Below are 13,786 nucleotides of genomic sequence, written 5' to 3'. Positions count from 1 at the left end.
TTCACGCTTGCTGAAGGTGCTTGTGTCGAGATTCCTTCTCGACAACACCCAGCAAGGATTTTCAGACGCTCGTGTCGCTTACATGGAAGTGCTAACGCTCCAGACCAACTTTGTTTGAAGGGCTAGATGCGACAGTGAAGTGTAGACCTGTACCACGCTCAACACGCTCCTGCCGCGGTGAAAGAGTTCTGCAGATGATGCGACCGTACGGGCCGGTCTGCTTTTTCGAAACAGGCGACGGCCTGCTCCAACTGCCTCCAAAGGCGCCGCAATTGGTATGTCCTTTCTGCAATCGGACTAGTGCGAGAATGCTTTTCTGGGTCTCCGGGTCCCATCACACGCCTCATCCCGCTGCGTCTGACGTCTTTGCTTCCACAGTCTGATGATTCGCTGCGGCGATGCTAAACCCTAAACTCTAAGTTACGTCAGAGGACAAGGTTTGAACTTTCCACGGACAGTTAGGGGACTCTCGTTTTTCCTGAATACCTCTTACTTCTTGCTGTCCTGTAGCGTTTCGAAACCCGTCCGCAAAGGACGTGCGCCTACTTCACTCCGTATGCGCATAAGAGTTGCCTGAGCACCTCTCCCGAGATGCGTCTAGTTCCAGCGCGCTGGCCACAAAAACCTGATTTCACCTCCCGCCAGAGCAAAAAACCTGTATAGAGTTCCCGGAAGGCCTGACACCCGGCCCTGACACGTGCGCACGGTCCGATTCAGGTAAATACAAATGAACACACCGCGGACAAGGAGCAAAACAACTGGCTCAACAGTACATCTGAACTTTCAATCACGCTCCACGTTAAAAACGCCGGCAGGATGGCCCAGGAAACTGCAGAGAGTTCTCGCACTTGGCAAATCTACCAGTGCAGACAGACGGCTAGGATGATTGCATAAGACCACAATTAACGACATGGCACGACCCGCACTGCATTGGATCTTCCGGAGGAAACGCGTCAGCACGCCACCACAGAGGCGCGAGCAATTCGAGCGCCCTGATGAAGTCGGCACACCCGAAATCCCTGATATCCGCGGAGGTGGCTGGAGTCTACCAGCGAAAGATAGGGACACGCCTGCCACAGGCTCGGAAACGCGGGCAACGTCGAAGTCGTCCGACGTGCATCCGCGGAAACACGATGCGGCGTAAGGGCACTGACAGTTTTAGCTAAGGCAGTTCTTCAAACAAGACACGGCCGCTCATGCTCAAGCGTGAATGCGCCGGAAAACGCGCAGTTCTGCTCGCTTCCCACACATGCATGAGACGGGGGGTTAGGTAACTCGAGCGGCGCATGAAGTGATGCCCGGATTACACAAAAGCTAGATACAGCCTCCCTTGGGGAACCTTGCTTGATTTTGCGGATGTCTCCTCGACGCAGCGGGTAATCGCTTTCTGTCCTGGCGTGGTCTAAGTCTCGTACGGGAAAGACCCAACTACACGTACACAAGGGACGCATGTGACAGAGACCGGTTCCACTTCGTGAATCCACCAAGAGGGTAGGACGCGCCGAAAAAACTGCCTGTCACTTCGGAAGCAGTTCGGAGAGGCGGTGAGCTGGAAACATCTGAGCCAGGGACACATCACGAGGTTAATCAGATACCTTCTCTGCCGCACCACTGTCAACAGATTGATGAAACCAAACAAAACGGGGGACCACCAGTCTTCACGAAGAAAGCACCACTTCCCTGCCGCGCCAGTCAATGTGTTCATAAGCACGACCTGTGTACACGCCGGCGCGTACGCAGGTCGTACGTATAAACAATCCCGAGCGGCGCGGGCCGCGAGCGAGGGAGACCTCGCTAAAACAGAGCCTCGTTCCAGCTCTAGAGATTGAGTAGCAGTGTATACACCACTTGTCAATCCCTGGAGTTTAAACGTCTACAACTCGGAGTGGTCGGAGTATGAGACAGCCCGTGAGGGGGAGCTCTGCTGAGAGGCATCCGAGGCAGGCCAGACGGAAAAGAAGTGCGCGCACGCTAGAAGAAGAACAATCAGGAGGACGATTGGCTGTAAAGACACAAGTGCCGAGGCAGAGCAACGTTACTCTTGCAGAAAGGCAGCTCACAACGCGTTCAGGGGAAGGCAAGGTCGGCCGCAGATCAGAACACACGACTGGCCACAAAAGGACACAAGCACCGCCCACTCTCCAGCCCTTGGACACTTGTGTCCAAGGGCTGGAGAGTGGGCGGTACCGCCGCTGGCATACGAAAGCTCACATGTGCTCTAAGCTCCTGCACGAGGGCCGGACGTCAAGGAACCATGGAAACATCAGCAACAGCTTTGAGAGCGCACTCAGGGGTACCACTTGACCAGGCAAGAAGCCCAGACACTTTCAGAGGTGTGAGCGATCAACAATGCTGAGAGCCAGTCGGCCAGCTTGTGACACGCCGACCGCGTACACCCCTTCAGCCTCGAAAATGCCACCCTGCAGCAAAGAGCGAAGCGTGGTAGCGAGCCTGTCTCCGCCACCGAATGTCATGACAGTGCCACCCTGAGCTTTATGACGTTTTTTCGTAAGCGCTTTTGCACGATGTGCGATAAAAAGACGACATCAGGCACTCGCCCTCCCCCGAGACGCCTGTATCTGATCGCCACCGAAGGCACCGCTTTCGGGAGTGAAAGAGACCGGTAAATACAGGTCTCTCCAGCACTCGCGACCTTACCAGAACAATGAAGATAACGATTGTAGTAGACTCGAAAAAGCCGACGTCTTCTCCGATGCTTCCTACAAAAACAAAAACAGCGAGTGAGTTCTTCCCTGCTTATCGGAGAGTGCCCGGATGTTAACGAGCATTGGTGCACACGTGCACCTCCCGCTCCGGCAAGTTCCCGGGGGTCGGCGATGTGCCCCAATACCTCAAGAAGAGTGTGGAGCACTAACTGGCTCGGCAGTGACTCAAGAGCCACGGGCGATTCAGTGTTCTGCTCACGCGCACCCCTGCTGAACCCGCGCTACACCCGTAACGCTGATTAGTTTAGACCCTGACGTTGCAGCTCTGTGCTCACACACCCGTTCTCTGCTCTCTCAAAGAACGTTCCTCGCGATCTCGGTTGGCTGGGCTCACTGCTCACTAACAAGTTGCGGAGTTTCACCGAAGTACACAGCTGCTGCTATACGTCTCAAGATGCTAGCTAGCATCTGACCCTCCTCTACCCCTTTTAGCGTTTCACGAAGAGCATGATGTCGAAGACAGGTGAAAAGCAATTCCCGTCCGTATGATAGGCATCGGATCAAGCTCTTCCCGGCGGCTTCACTCACAATCACGTAAAGCCGGGTAGATGCTAATCGGGGAGAAAAACACAACCAAACCCATGAGCAGTGTTTACTACTGCTGCAGCAGTCGAAACCCTCACTTTCGTACCCAAAGATCTCTTGAAGGCCCGGGCTGCGGCGCTGCCGGGGTGCTTTTTTATGAAGTCTGTATACGCCGCGATAACTTCCTTCTCCTTCCCCACCTCACACAGTGGAAGCCCGCATGTCGCATGCAAGGAAACGCTGTCAGGCGAGGACTCGCAGCAGAGTTTGAAGTGCTCCAGGGCAAGCTGCACAGACACAACGGACCAGGCGACCGATCAACGAGCTGTCAACGACTCGTTGTCGCATCAAAGCATGAATTACAAGCAAAAAGCACGACAGAAAGCAGAGGTGGATGACTGAGTAACAACAGGACATTCAGGCTCGCTAGTCAGTGGCATGTGGTAGAACTCGGAAGAGGAAACCTGAACCCGCGGTTCCTTTGGGGGAAGGGGGTCGGAAGTTCTACAAAACAACCGTCGTGCTCCAAGCGTCGATGTGCAGCTTTCGGAGGGCGCCCAGACACCGCCAGCCAACACAGGAACACGAGGACGAGCTTGGACAAACTGGGTTGGCCCGCTTTTCTTCGGGTGAGCTGTATGTATTCCAGTGGCGAACTAGCAACGCCTTGAGCGCGGCCTGCGGCAAGACAACTCGGGGTGGCTGCTTTCCTCATCTACACGCGCCAGCATGGTCACATATCATGCAGACTGATTCCCATGTCCTAGTAAGACGTTACACACGACCCAGGAACACGACAGCCGAATCTAAGCACACACACAGAGGTGTCTCATTGCAATTACTCCCATCTTCATGGCACGCCAGGTGGGCACGCGAAAACCCTACCGTCGGTTCATTGTCTTTGCATAGGAGCTCGCACATGTGCATGTGGGCCAGCTCGTCTTTCGGATTAATTTCAAGAACCCTTCCGAGAAGCCTACGCGCTCCCTGCGTGTCACCTTTGTGCAGCGCAACTTGGCCTGCATAGAAAAAAGAGAGTGCAGCTGCACCTATGCTGTAGCCGGAATCTGGAAGAAGACCAGAGATCAAAGACTTCTTTGGGGAACGCGGTTTCCGCGCCCCCCTGATGCGCGGAGGCCAAGCAGAACTTCAACGGTCGGAGGAACGACTGGACAGCACGCACTAACCTAACCTGGTGCAAAACCGTCGCCGGTCCGCGCGCTCACCCTGGATAACTGTCCGTCGGTAGCGAGTGGTATGCCATGACAGCGGAACAAGAATGAATGAGAAGTTCACGACAGCTCGGCCACCTGCGCGTTCCCAGGTGGCAGTCCCATGTAACGGACCGGCAGCGAGCTAATGTTGGTATTGTCTTCCACAACGAAACCCACTTTCACATCAGCCGGGACTGGCGAAGCAGGCCCCGGATGCTCTACCCCTCTCAGAGCGCGCTCCGCGCAATCGTAAGTTGGCCAGTACCGTGCACTCTAAAAACAAAAACAAGAATGCTTTTGATTACTTTCTACTGCTTTCAGGAAGAGAAAGACCCTTCCTCCAAACGCGGACGCACCGGCGACGTACAGACACATACACCTGTGATTTCTGTGTGAACGTGCCTTCCGCCTGACATCACCTCCAGACACGTGCGCACGGCTAGAGACGAAGCCCCGCCTTGGACACAACTCTATGCGACAAACTACAGTGCCTCCTCTCACGAAAGCCTACCGAGATTGTTGAGAATATGGGTGTCGTCGGCATTCTCCTTCAGCAAGGCCTCGAAAATTTCCTCACACCGTTCCCACTCCTCGCGATACATATACACCTGAGCAGACCCGAGAGACACTGGCACACGTGCATGTGGGGCCGTATTCCAACAGAAAGTTCCCCTTGACGCAGGCGGTAAGATAAGGTAGTTTTTTGTGTCAGACACACTCTGTGTCGCACTACCACCATAGAGAGCTTACTCCTGTTGCCAGGTTCCTGCAATCTGTATCCGTCTGTATGATCGGCATGGAATGCACCAAACCACCACCTTACGGCACTAATAGCCGGTTGTGCGCTTTGCGAACGGCTCACACGCACGGAGCCAAGAACGGGCACATCTGACGGAGAGAATTTACAATGTATCATTTCGAGCTAAACAGAAGTATTCCGTCGCGCTACACTCTGATCGCGCTATAGAGTGAGAGTCTCTTGTCACGCTACCTCCCCCGAGGTCAGTGCCTAAAGAGCAATAAGGTACCGCAAACTGCTGAGGCGAGATGGTCCTGGGGTCACCCGCCAAGCAACAGACTCTCACTTCCCCACCGCGCTTAGTCTCTGGGAGCACAAGCGGAAAACAGCCGCCTGCGGTGAGAGCCCCACAGAAAGCACAAGTAGGCGCGCTACTTCGTGCAGACAGAATAAAGATGCTGGAGATCTCTGCGCCCTCCAGTCCGGTTTCTCGAAGCAAAGCATCTCCAGCGGTAAAGAACCGCCACGGTTACGTCCTTACAAAAAATGAACGAGAAACAATGGAATACTACTATAAACAAGGCAAGCCGACCTGTGCTAGATGGAGCTGTGCGAGAATGTTGTTTCCGTCAATCTCCAAGCACTTCCTCAGCATCATGACGCATCTTTCCGTCCCTTCGCGCAGATGTTTCAGACGATCCTCGTCTGTCGGCACTGTGTACGGTAAGCACAGCAAAACGGCGGAAGAGGGTGCGCATACAGGTCTGCCTACACGTCCCGCTAGCTATGCAGAAACTTGACAAATGCAGCGCCTGACTGACACACATGCTCGGGGAGAGAAGGCGCTCTCTCTCGGTACTTCCATTTCGACAGTGCTAGCACACGGACTGTGTACATTAATTCCAACACGTCTCTAAGCCAGGGCATTCAAGTGCCAAAGGAGATCCTAATGTGAAACTTGTGGGAGAGAAAAGGCCACTAAGACAACAAGACAGCTCTCCACGACCTGCCTTGCGCCCCTAGTGAGCGCAGGGAGTCGGCTACAATAGCAAACGGAAACCCGCTGACACGCCACGGCTGCACGTAACTACCAACTCACAGACGACCTCTTCTTCCTGCTCTTCAAGCACTCTGAGCTTTTCCTCCTCCTCTTCAGCGAACTCGTCCATGAGAAGCATCGCCAAAACGCTCAGGGCAGTAACATCTCTGCACGATAGAAAGGAACAGGGAAGGAGAGGCACCTGACGCACGGGCACGCTTTCAAGTTCAGGCGAACAACACTTCATCGTCAAAAACAACAGGGGGCTGCCAGCCGATACTCGAGAAGCACATGCTGTCCAGTTGCATAAACTAAAAACGCCAACCGTGGAGAGACAACAACGAAACTGCGTACGTCAGAGGGTCGGTGCTCAGCAACGCGTCTCACTGCATCGAGTAATGAAGTGCAAAGAGTCTAGACAATTCCAAGGTGTACGGCCTCTTCACAACGCGGAACAGCGAACACCAGGAGCCCAGCGAGGCAGTCAGCCTTGGCCCACCACAACTCTGAGGAGAAACCTGGTGGTCTGTCGATACAGCAGCGGTACGGACCTCGGAACAGCGTTCCGTTGGGCCTCAGAAACCCAGAAGCAAAGCTCGTCCGCGACGGGACAAAAGCTGTCTCCTGAGTGAGCGGTTCCGCAGCAGCAGTGACGGAGAGTGTAAACAAAACGCCACCGTACCACTACCCACACTGGACTCTGAGCACAGTACCGCAGCACCTGCCGACAAGAGAGAGAACAAGACGTAACAAGGAACTGATACAAGGGAACAGAACGGAGGATAGAATGCCGCCGAAGTGGCACCGGGAACCGACGCAACCGCGGGTAGAAACGCGCTATCCTATCCTATCGGACGGCAACCAAAACGAATAGCAGCATCTGAATTTCTGTATCCTTTCAGTCACCATATTAGGTCAGCGCCGGCATTTCTCATTTCCTAGGGAAGACAAGGTCTTACGAAAGTACCTTCAGAAGCCTAGAACTCCATACCTTTCGTTGAGCCTGATAGCGTGCTCGAATGCTGCGGTCGCCTCCTTCATCGCCGACATCTGTAGCAGGAAACAGTAGTACGCAACAAATTCTCCTCGGCCATCGCCCACGTCTGAATTTCGGGTACGCCCCTCTTGCGAACAACGTAGACATATCTGTGCAACTGTCTGCCCGAAGTGTGCGATTGATGGGGTCCTGTCGGACTGTCAGCTGGCAACAGTCGGGCGCCCTTTTCTTGCTGACGCTGCTTGGTTTTTTTCACCCTCGTCTGAGCGACTATCGGCTGCCCCGCGGGTACAGTAGCCGCACAAGCACCGAGGGCATCGGAGTGGCAAGACAACTATGGATTCGCATAAAACCGCCGGCAGTCGCCGTGTACATCGGGCGACAATCAAAATGAACGGCAGCGCCTGAACTTCCGTGTCCTTTCAGTCACCATATCAACCAACACCTGTACACCCTAAAACACGTGATCGAAAAGCGTGCTGGACTGACCAACACTGGTTGGAAACACGAAAGCACCTGGTCCAGTGCCTTCGCGACGGAATGACTAGTTCAGCTTCTGCCGCCCCCTCCTAGCGAAGGGCCCCTCCTTCACGATTACTCTAGTCTGTGGAGTATTGCCGAAGTAAAGCTGTCAAGGTAAGAGCGGTCCCCGCCAGGAACTGTTAATTCTGTGTTCCGCTTCCGCTTCAGCCTAATGAGATGCCACGAAAGTCAGGAGGGCTGAAGACCACACCACACTGTCTCGCACACGACTGCAGCACACCCGCTCCTGGTCTCCGCCACCATCCACAAACGGGCAGAGCATCAGAGTGCGCATATGCAGATAACCGGCCAACAGCTGTGGTGGCAGAAGTCAGAAGACTCAAATACTGAGCCTGCCCTGGTCATCTGAATTGCATCTCACCTCGTAGTACGCGAGGCCAAGGTTGGTGAACAGCTGCGCATCGTCAGGGCAAATGTCGACGCATCTGTGCGAGCAAGACACCAGCACTGTCAGGGACAGCACGTGGCAAAGAAGCCCCGCAGTTGAGGCACACCAATCAGAGGAGTGAAGACAGTGGAGAGCCAGTATGCGCTGTCCTACAGAATGGCGGAGGAATGAGTGGGCTCGCATGGATTGGCGGAGACCAAGCGCTGCAACTCGGTTTCCGCGCCCCAGGCTTCACAATCCAGTACGCACCACTACAACTGACTACCTTCATGTCGCACCACCGGCTGACTAACAAGATCATTCAAACCGCACTTGCGAAACGGATGCAGTGCTAGAGGTGAGCCAGATCTGTTGTTGTGAGGTGTTTGAGTACGAAAAGCGAGACTATCCGAAGTGCAGATACAGAACGGACCCGGGAATAGATTGGCATGTCCCCTCCCCACGTGTCTGCGAACTGATTTACAGGTCGGACGCCGGTCAAATCATGTTCCTTGTTCGAATCACAAGAATACTAGACCGCCTGACTGAACATTTCCGGAAATGACTGCGACGAGATGTCCGTAAATCGCGTCAATCAAAACCTAGTATGCTGCAATTTGTTGGCAAGCCCCCCGCAACTGCAAGGTGCAAGGTCCTGCACACTGCACAACTGCAACGCATGCCTGCTTACTGTGTGCGACACTTTTCTTACGCAGGCCAGATGCACACAGGTGCAGGGTGTCCCGCAGCCAGAGGGAGCCGCGTAACGCCGCCCCTGCTACAGAAACCTTGCCCACTCTCCCTGGACATGTCCACCGCCCACCGACAAAAGCCCCTAAAGCTTGCGTACCAGGAAGTGCATAAAACAAAACTGCTGGAGTATGAAAATCTTGTGAGCGTGTCAAAAGCTCACGTTTTAGAGAATGGATGGATAACCCCTGATGCTCTCGAGGAACCGCCGCGACTGATACCACCATCTGTCTCGTGAACAAGCATCATCACCTCGCGAACAGAGCCAGGCATCTAAATGGACGACGCTAACCTGTGAAGTCCACGGACGCAGTGCTGAACAAGTACCATAGTCCGAACGGCTGCTCACCGCCAATAGTGTCGAATGGCTTCAGCGTAGTTCTCTTGTTCAAACCAAAGGTGGCCGAGCAGCTTTTCCAGCTGCAAGTACACAGGAGGTCCCCAGCCGGCGAGTATGTCCTTGGCCCGTCTGTCAAGTTGCGAACGCCGGTCAAGAATGACGTTGAAGAGCTTCTGAATGGGGACGGCCCTCCCAAACCGGGAATGCAAGGCCTCCCTTCCGTTGTTCCCGTCCTTCTGCTGTCCCTGCAAAGCACCGTCGAGCGACGCTTCCTTGTCAACCGCGAGTTTATCTCTCTGGCGCCCCTTCTGCCCCGCAAGGAAGAGGCCTCCTTCAGCGTCCGATCCTCTACGGGGAAGTTCTTCTTTTTCCTTAGAACGCCCACCCGCTGTCTTGGTTTCACAGGCCTCACCTTGATCTGCGTATTCGTCCCTCTTGTCCTCTTGCTTGGACGGCGTGCCCTCTGCTATGTGTGCGGCCTGTCCCTCGTGTTCCGCATCAGGGGCAACCGGGAGCGCTCTCGTCAAGGGATGCCTCGACGATTCCTTCGTTACCGCTTCGTTGTCTTCACGATCCGATGCCCTGGCCCACCTCCGTGATTCCCGCTCGCCCGACACCCCTTCATGTTCACAGTCGACGATTCCTTCGCTAGCGGGAAGAGCCAACGGCTCTGACAAGTCACCTCCACTTCGTACAGAAACCGCGGGAGAGCGGAGGAACTCGCTGATACGCTGGATCGCCAATTCTGCTTTTCCATCTCGGAACTGCAGAACCCCTAACTGATACAAAGCGTCTTCGCTTCTCGGATTTTTTTTGAGTTCGGCCTCGTACTTCGCTGTCTCCTTTCTCACCTCCTCCTCCAGCAGCAACGCTCCATGTCCCGGAAAGAACTCGTGTTCTACACTGCTCTGAGTCTTCTCACTCCCTTCTCGAAAAAGCTCGGGAGTCTCAGTCCATTCTCTAGTGACTTCCGCAAGAGCAAGCAGGCCCGAGTTTCTGGAGTCCAGTCCGCTCACAGGTGTAGGGACGCCGACATCTAATGAGAAACCAGCTTCCTGTGCAGGAGGCGGGTCCGAACTGAGCCGAGCCGGCTGCGCAAGATCGCCTTCCGCGGGCGGAAGGCGTAGTACTACGCACGCAGTCGGAGGTCGCCCAGCACAAGCAAAACTGCTATCGTCGGCGCTTCCTGCCGGAGATGTAGAGGTGTTTACCTGTTTGTTCGGCGCGATTGCCACATGAGGGACCTGCAAGAGCCCTGATGATGTAAGAGGCGTCTCTGACGGAAGTTCGCTTGCAGGAGTGCCACCCACGCGAGAAGATGACGGAGAAGAGACAGAGTCGCTCGACGTGCGAATGGGAAAAAGAGCAGCGTCTTGACTAAGAGCGCGATTCAGAGAAGGGGAGAACGCAGTTAACTTCGGTAAAAGGTCATTTTCGGAATCCGCCGGGCGGCGCGGCCGTCGCGTGCGCTGCGTTGCGGCAGATGACCGGAAAGTCTGGTGCCACGTGGAGTTCAGCGACCGCCGGTGGAGCGATAAATTCAGACGGGAGGTGAACGGGCCGGCAGGCGAAAACGTCTCTGAGGAATCAGGAAGAAGGAAACGGGTTTGCACGCGTTACATCCGCACAGCACGAATGCGAACTGAACTACGCACACACTTGTGTTGCCGTGTCGGGTCCGTGGAAACTGCAGCTGCGACGGGAGTGCGGGGAGAGTGTGTCCGGCTAACGCGGCCCACAAAATGGGCCAGAAAGAAGACAACAGCGGTGCTCCCATGAGCGCCATGAAAGAATATGTGCCTAGATAATCAATCACTCCCGCACTGCCGCTGAGCAACTGTTTGGTCCTCCTGCCTAAGCATTTTATTGATGAAGAAGTTGAGAAACGCAGACCAGAGGCGCCTCGGCAGAAGACAGCATATTAGACATAGAAATCTCGCATGTTGTGTGAGAGAATGGGAAACTAGCACAGGCATCCACACCAAAAGGGCACGCCACCCGCTCGGGGTGGGGATACTGGCAATGCATTTCAGAAGGGATGTCCCTTCTGATATGCACTGCCAACCAACGGGTCGCAACACACGGAACTGCAGATTCCTTCTGTTGGACGAGAAGACGCAAGTCACAAGATTCGTCTCGACAAGCAGAAGAGAGATCGAAGATGATGGATACTTAGCTTTCCCTAAAACGACAGCCTCCGCTGCGCTCCCAATACTTCGGCTCTCCCTCAACAATCGCTTGCACTGCGCTCACCGGAAGTGAGACAACTTGTCCGTCTCTTAAGGATATGTGTACCGATGGGGTCGCCAGACGAAATACCCAACGTCGCCGGGGCGCGCACTGTTACTCCATCCGGCATCAACAATGAGCTGACAAGCGACCTGGTGGAGGCTGCAGTGTTGTCTGATCTCCGTTCCCTGGATCGGCTGCTGATTGAGGAGGAATAATCAGCTGTTTCTACGCACCCAGAGTTTTCGGGTCTGCCTAGGTGGAGGTTAGGCGCTGACCGCGTCGAATACGGGGTGCCCCTCGGTGCGGAGGAAGAGGTGGACACCGCATACCGATGACGGCCGGTATCCTCTAGTACCGATGAACACACACTAGTGCGGTCCAGAACATCGCTGCTTGGAGTGTCTGCCCGCCGTCCGCCTTGCAAGTCGATAGTGAGCAGACGCGCCTGCTGCTCCAGCTTCTTCCGCCCCGCGCTGCCCGGACATGGTTTTGCCAAGTCTCTACGGCTAGAACCCACGGAGCAGGCCGCTGCCGGAGAACGGTCGATGTGGCTTGTCATTGAACCGGCAAAAAGAAGATTGGAAATGGGCTATCGGAGACAATCCGTGTGCATGACCCACGAACCACGATAGCGCCGTGCTTCTACGGGGTTCCCGTGACGTCCAGGTAAGAGTGAGCCTGCGTACGAACGACCCTCTCACAAGTCACCCGTCCCACAGAAAGAAAGCCAAAGAAAAACGCAGCGGGAGAGACAGCCATTACACCGACCAGCCTCTGCTACAGTCCTTGTGTCGCTTTCCGGCTGTCAGCAAATTCCTGCTGGTGACGGCAAGCCATAAACTGCATGCGGCCCACTACGGATACAGTACATTATTGAAGGAATGACAAGCGAAGAGAGCTAACGGAAGAAACATGTCACCGAGAGTCCTGAACGCACCTTCCAGGGCGGACTTGTCCCTTCTGCGAGACGCCCGCACAGCTGCCAGCTTATCGTTTCATATACATGCGGACCCTTCACAGCTCGGTGTACTAACTGCCCTTGTCTAGTCACTGACGCGAAGATCGCTTCGTTCGGCTGCGGCAGGTCCTCTTTGCGAAGCAGTCGGTCGGGTCCCGCTCACAGCAGCTTCGCCATGGCGGTGCAACCGTCCCCTGAAGGCAGCAGGCGCAGACACCCGCCGCGCGAGGATCGGCTAGTATGTGCTGCTGCGTCGAGGGTTTGCCAATTCTTTAGGTCCTTGTGGATGTGTCTTGTAGGAGGCGCTAGTGACATCCGTCAGCGTCCCAGAGTATCAGCTCCTTCACACTCTGATGTCAGAACCAGATGAAAGCAATATTACGGCGAAGGAAGCGACTTCAATGGAGGCTCAACCAGTCACTCGCAATTGGTGGTTGAAATTCCGGGCCGGAGCTAGCCGACCGCGCCAGCCGTGACACTGTCCCGGGAGGGGAGACACGCTTGCGTGCAGCTGCGGCGACATGCACACTCCTGCGTAGAAGCCGCCCCACTATCTTTCTTGCGTAATCGTTCAGCACACTCTGAGCGGCGAAGTCAAAGAGAAAACGGGGCGTGTGGTGAAGCCCATGCGGCTGCTAAGGTCAGTGGTGACGACAAACACTGCACCCCGGAAGCGCAAGCATCCATCTCAGACGGGTTCGACACTGACGCTGGCGAGACGAAGACAGGTGACAGCGGAAACAAGACCTCGCAAGCTCTGTTTTTGCAAGATTTATCGAAGTACCAACAAGGAAGCCGAGGAGCAGCTTCCTTAAGGTCGCGGCTCACAGGGGGCCACTACGTGCCACACACTAGATTGAATAGCCGAACGTGGGCTGTCCCCTCTCCCTACTCGGCAATCTCTCTCATCTGTCCCAAGATGTCCTCGGGTTTCTCTCTTAGGTCATCCACCTAGGCTTCACGCTGTCGGGTGAAGCGGACGGTGAGGGCAGTACGTGGCTGCCGCTACGGGTGTGCGGTCTGAGGCGATCTGTATAGTCCCTGATACCTGTTCTCCACAGTGCGGAAAGAGCCCTCCGTGCTGCCAGGAGTGGCACCTGCGCAGGAGAGGAGGCCCACTCTCCTCATTGTAAAGCCCAAGTCCGCCCGAAGCAAAGGATGCTTGTTCTGAATCGCCTGCTGTCGTGTCTCCAAAATGAATCCGCCGTATAGCTTATTAAGCCGGTTATTCGGTGTTTTGAGGAGGGAGCTACTAGGCGACACAGCACTGGGGTTTCGAGGTGTCCCTGCGCCTCGCATTCCAGTTCGAGCTCGCGTTCAAATAAAAGAAAGCTGTTATCAAGAAACCCTCTTCGT

At 55.1% G+C, this 13,786-nt stretch overlaps 1 protein-coding gene across 1 annotated transcript; it reads right to left on the bottom strand.

Moving 5' to 3' along the window:
- Window positions 1–1,377: 1,377 nt before the first annotated feature.
- Window positions 1,378–12,888, bottom strand: CSUI_001791 (tetratricopeptide repeat-containing protein). The gene is made up of 11 exons (XM_068061995.1): window positions 11,494–12,888; window positions 9,250–10,819; window positions 8,145–8,208; window positions 7,235–7,293; window positions 6,304–6,410; window positions 5,797–5,918; window positions 4,977–5,073; window positions 4,137–4,270; window positions 3,358–3,538; window positions 2,659–2,720; window positions 1,378–2,002 (listed from the first exon to the last, which is right to left on the bottom strand). Exons 1-11 carry the CDS (start codon window positions 12,029–12,031, stop codon window positions 1,874–1,876), a joined length of 3,063 nt encoding a protein of 1,020 aa, XP_067926035.1. The 5' UTR covers window positions 12,032–12,888; the 3' UTR covers window positions 1,378–1,873.
- Between the last annotated feature and the right edge of the window lie 898 nt (window positions 12,889–13,786).

Source organism: Cystoisospora suis, assembly GCF_002600585.1.
Source record: "Cystoisospora suis strain Wien I chromosome Unknown contig_709, whole genome shotgun sequence".
NCBI classification, from domain to species: Eukaryota; Apicomplexa; class Conoidasida; order Eucoccidiorida; family Sarcocystidae; genus Cystoisospora; species Cystoisospora suis.
This window is presented reverse-complemented; position numbering and strand designations above follow the sequence as displayed.

Coding starts and splice junctions, on each gene's coding strand:
- CSUI_001791 (XM_068061995.1), bottom strand. CDS start 12,031: ATGACAAGCCACATCGACCGTTCTCCGGCAGCGGCCTGCTCCGTGGGT. Junction 6,411..7,234: donor GCTATCAGGCTCAACGAAAG/GTATGGAGTTCT, acceptor TCTATCGTGCAG/AGATGTTACTGCCCTGAGCG. Junction 3,539..4,136: donor GCAAAGACAATGAACCGACG/GTAGGGTTTTCG, acceptor GTGTCTGTGCAG/CTTGCCCTGGAGCACTTCAA.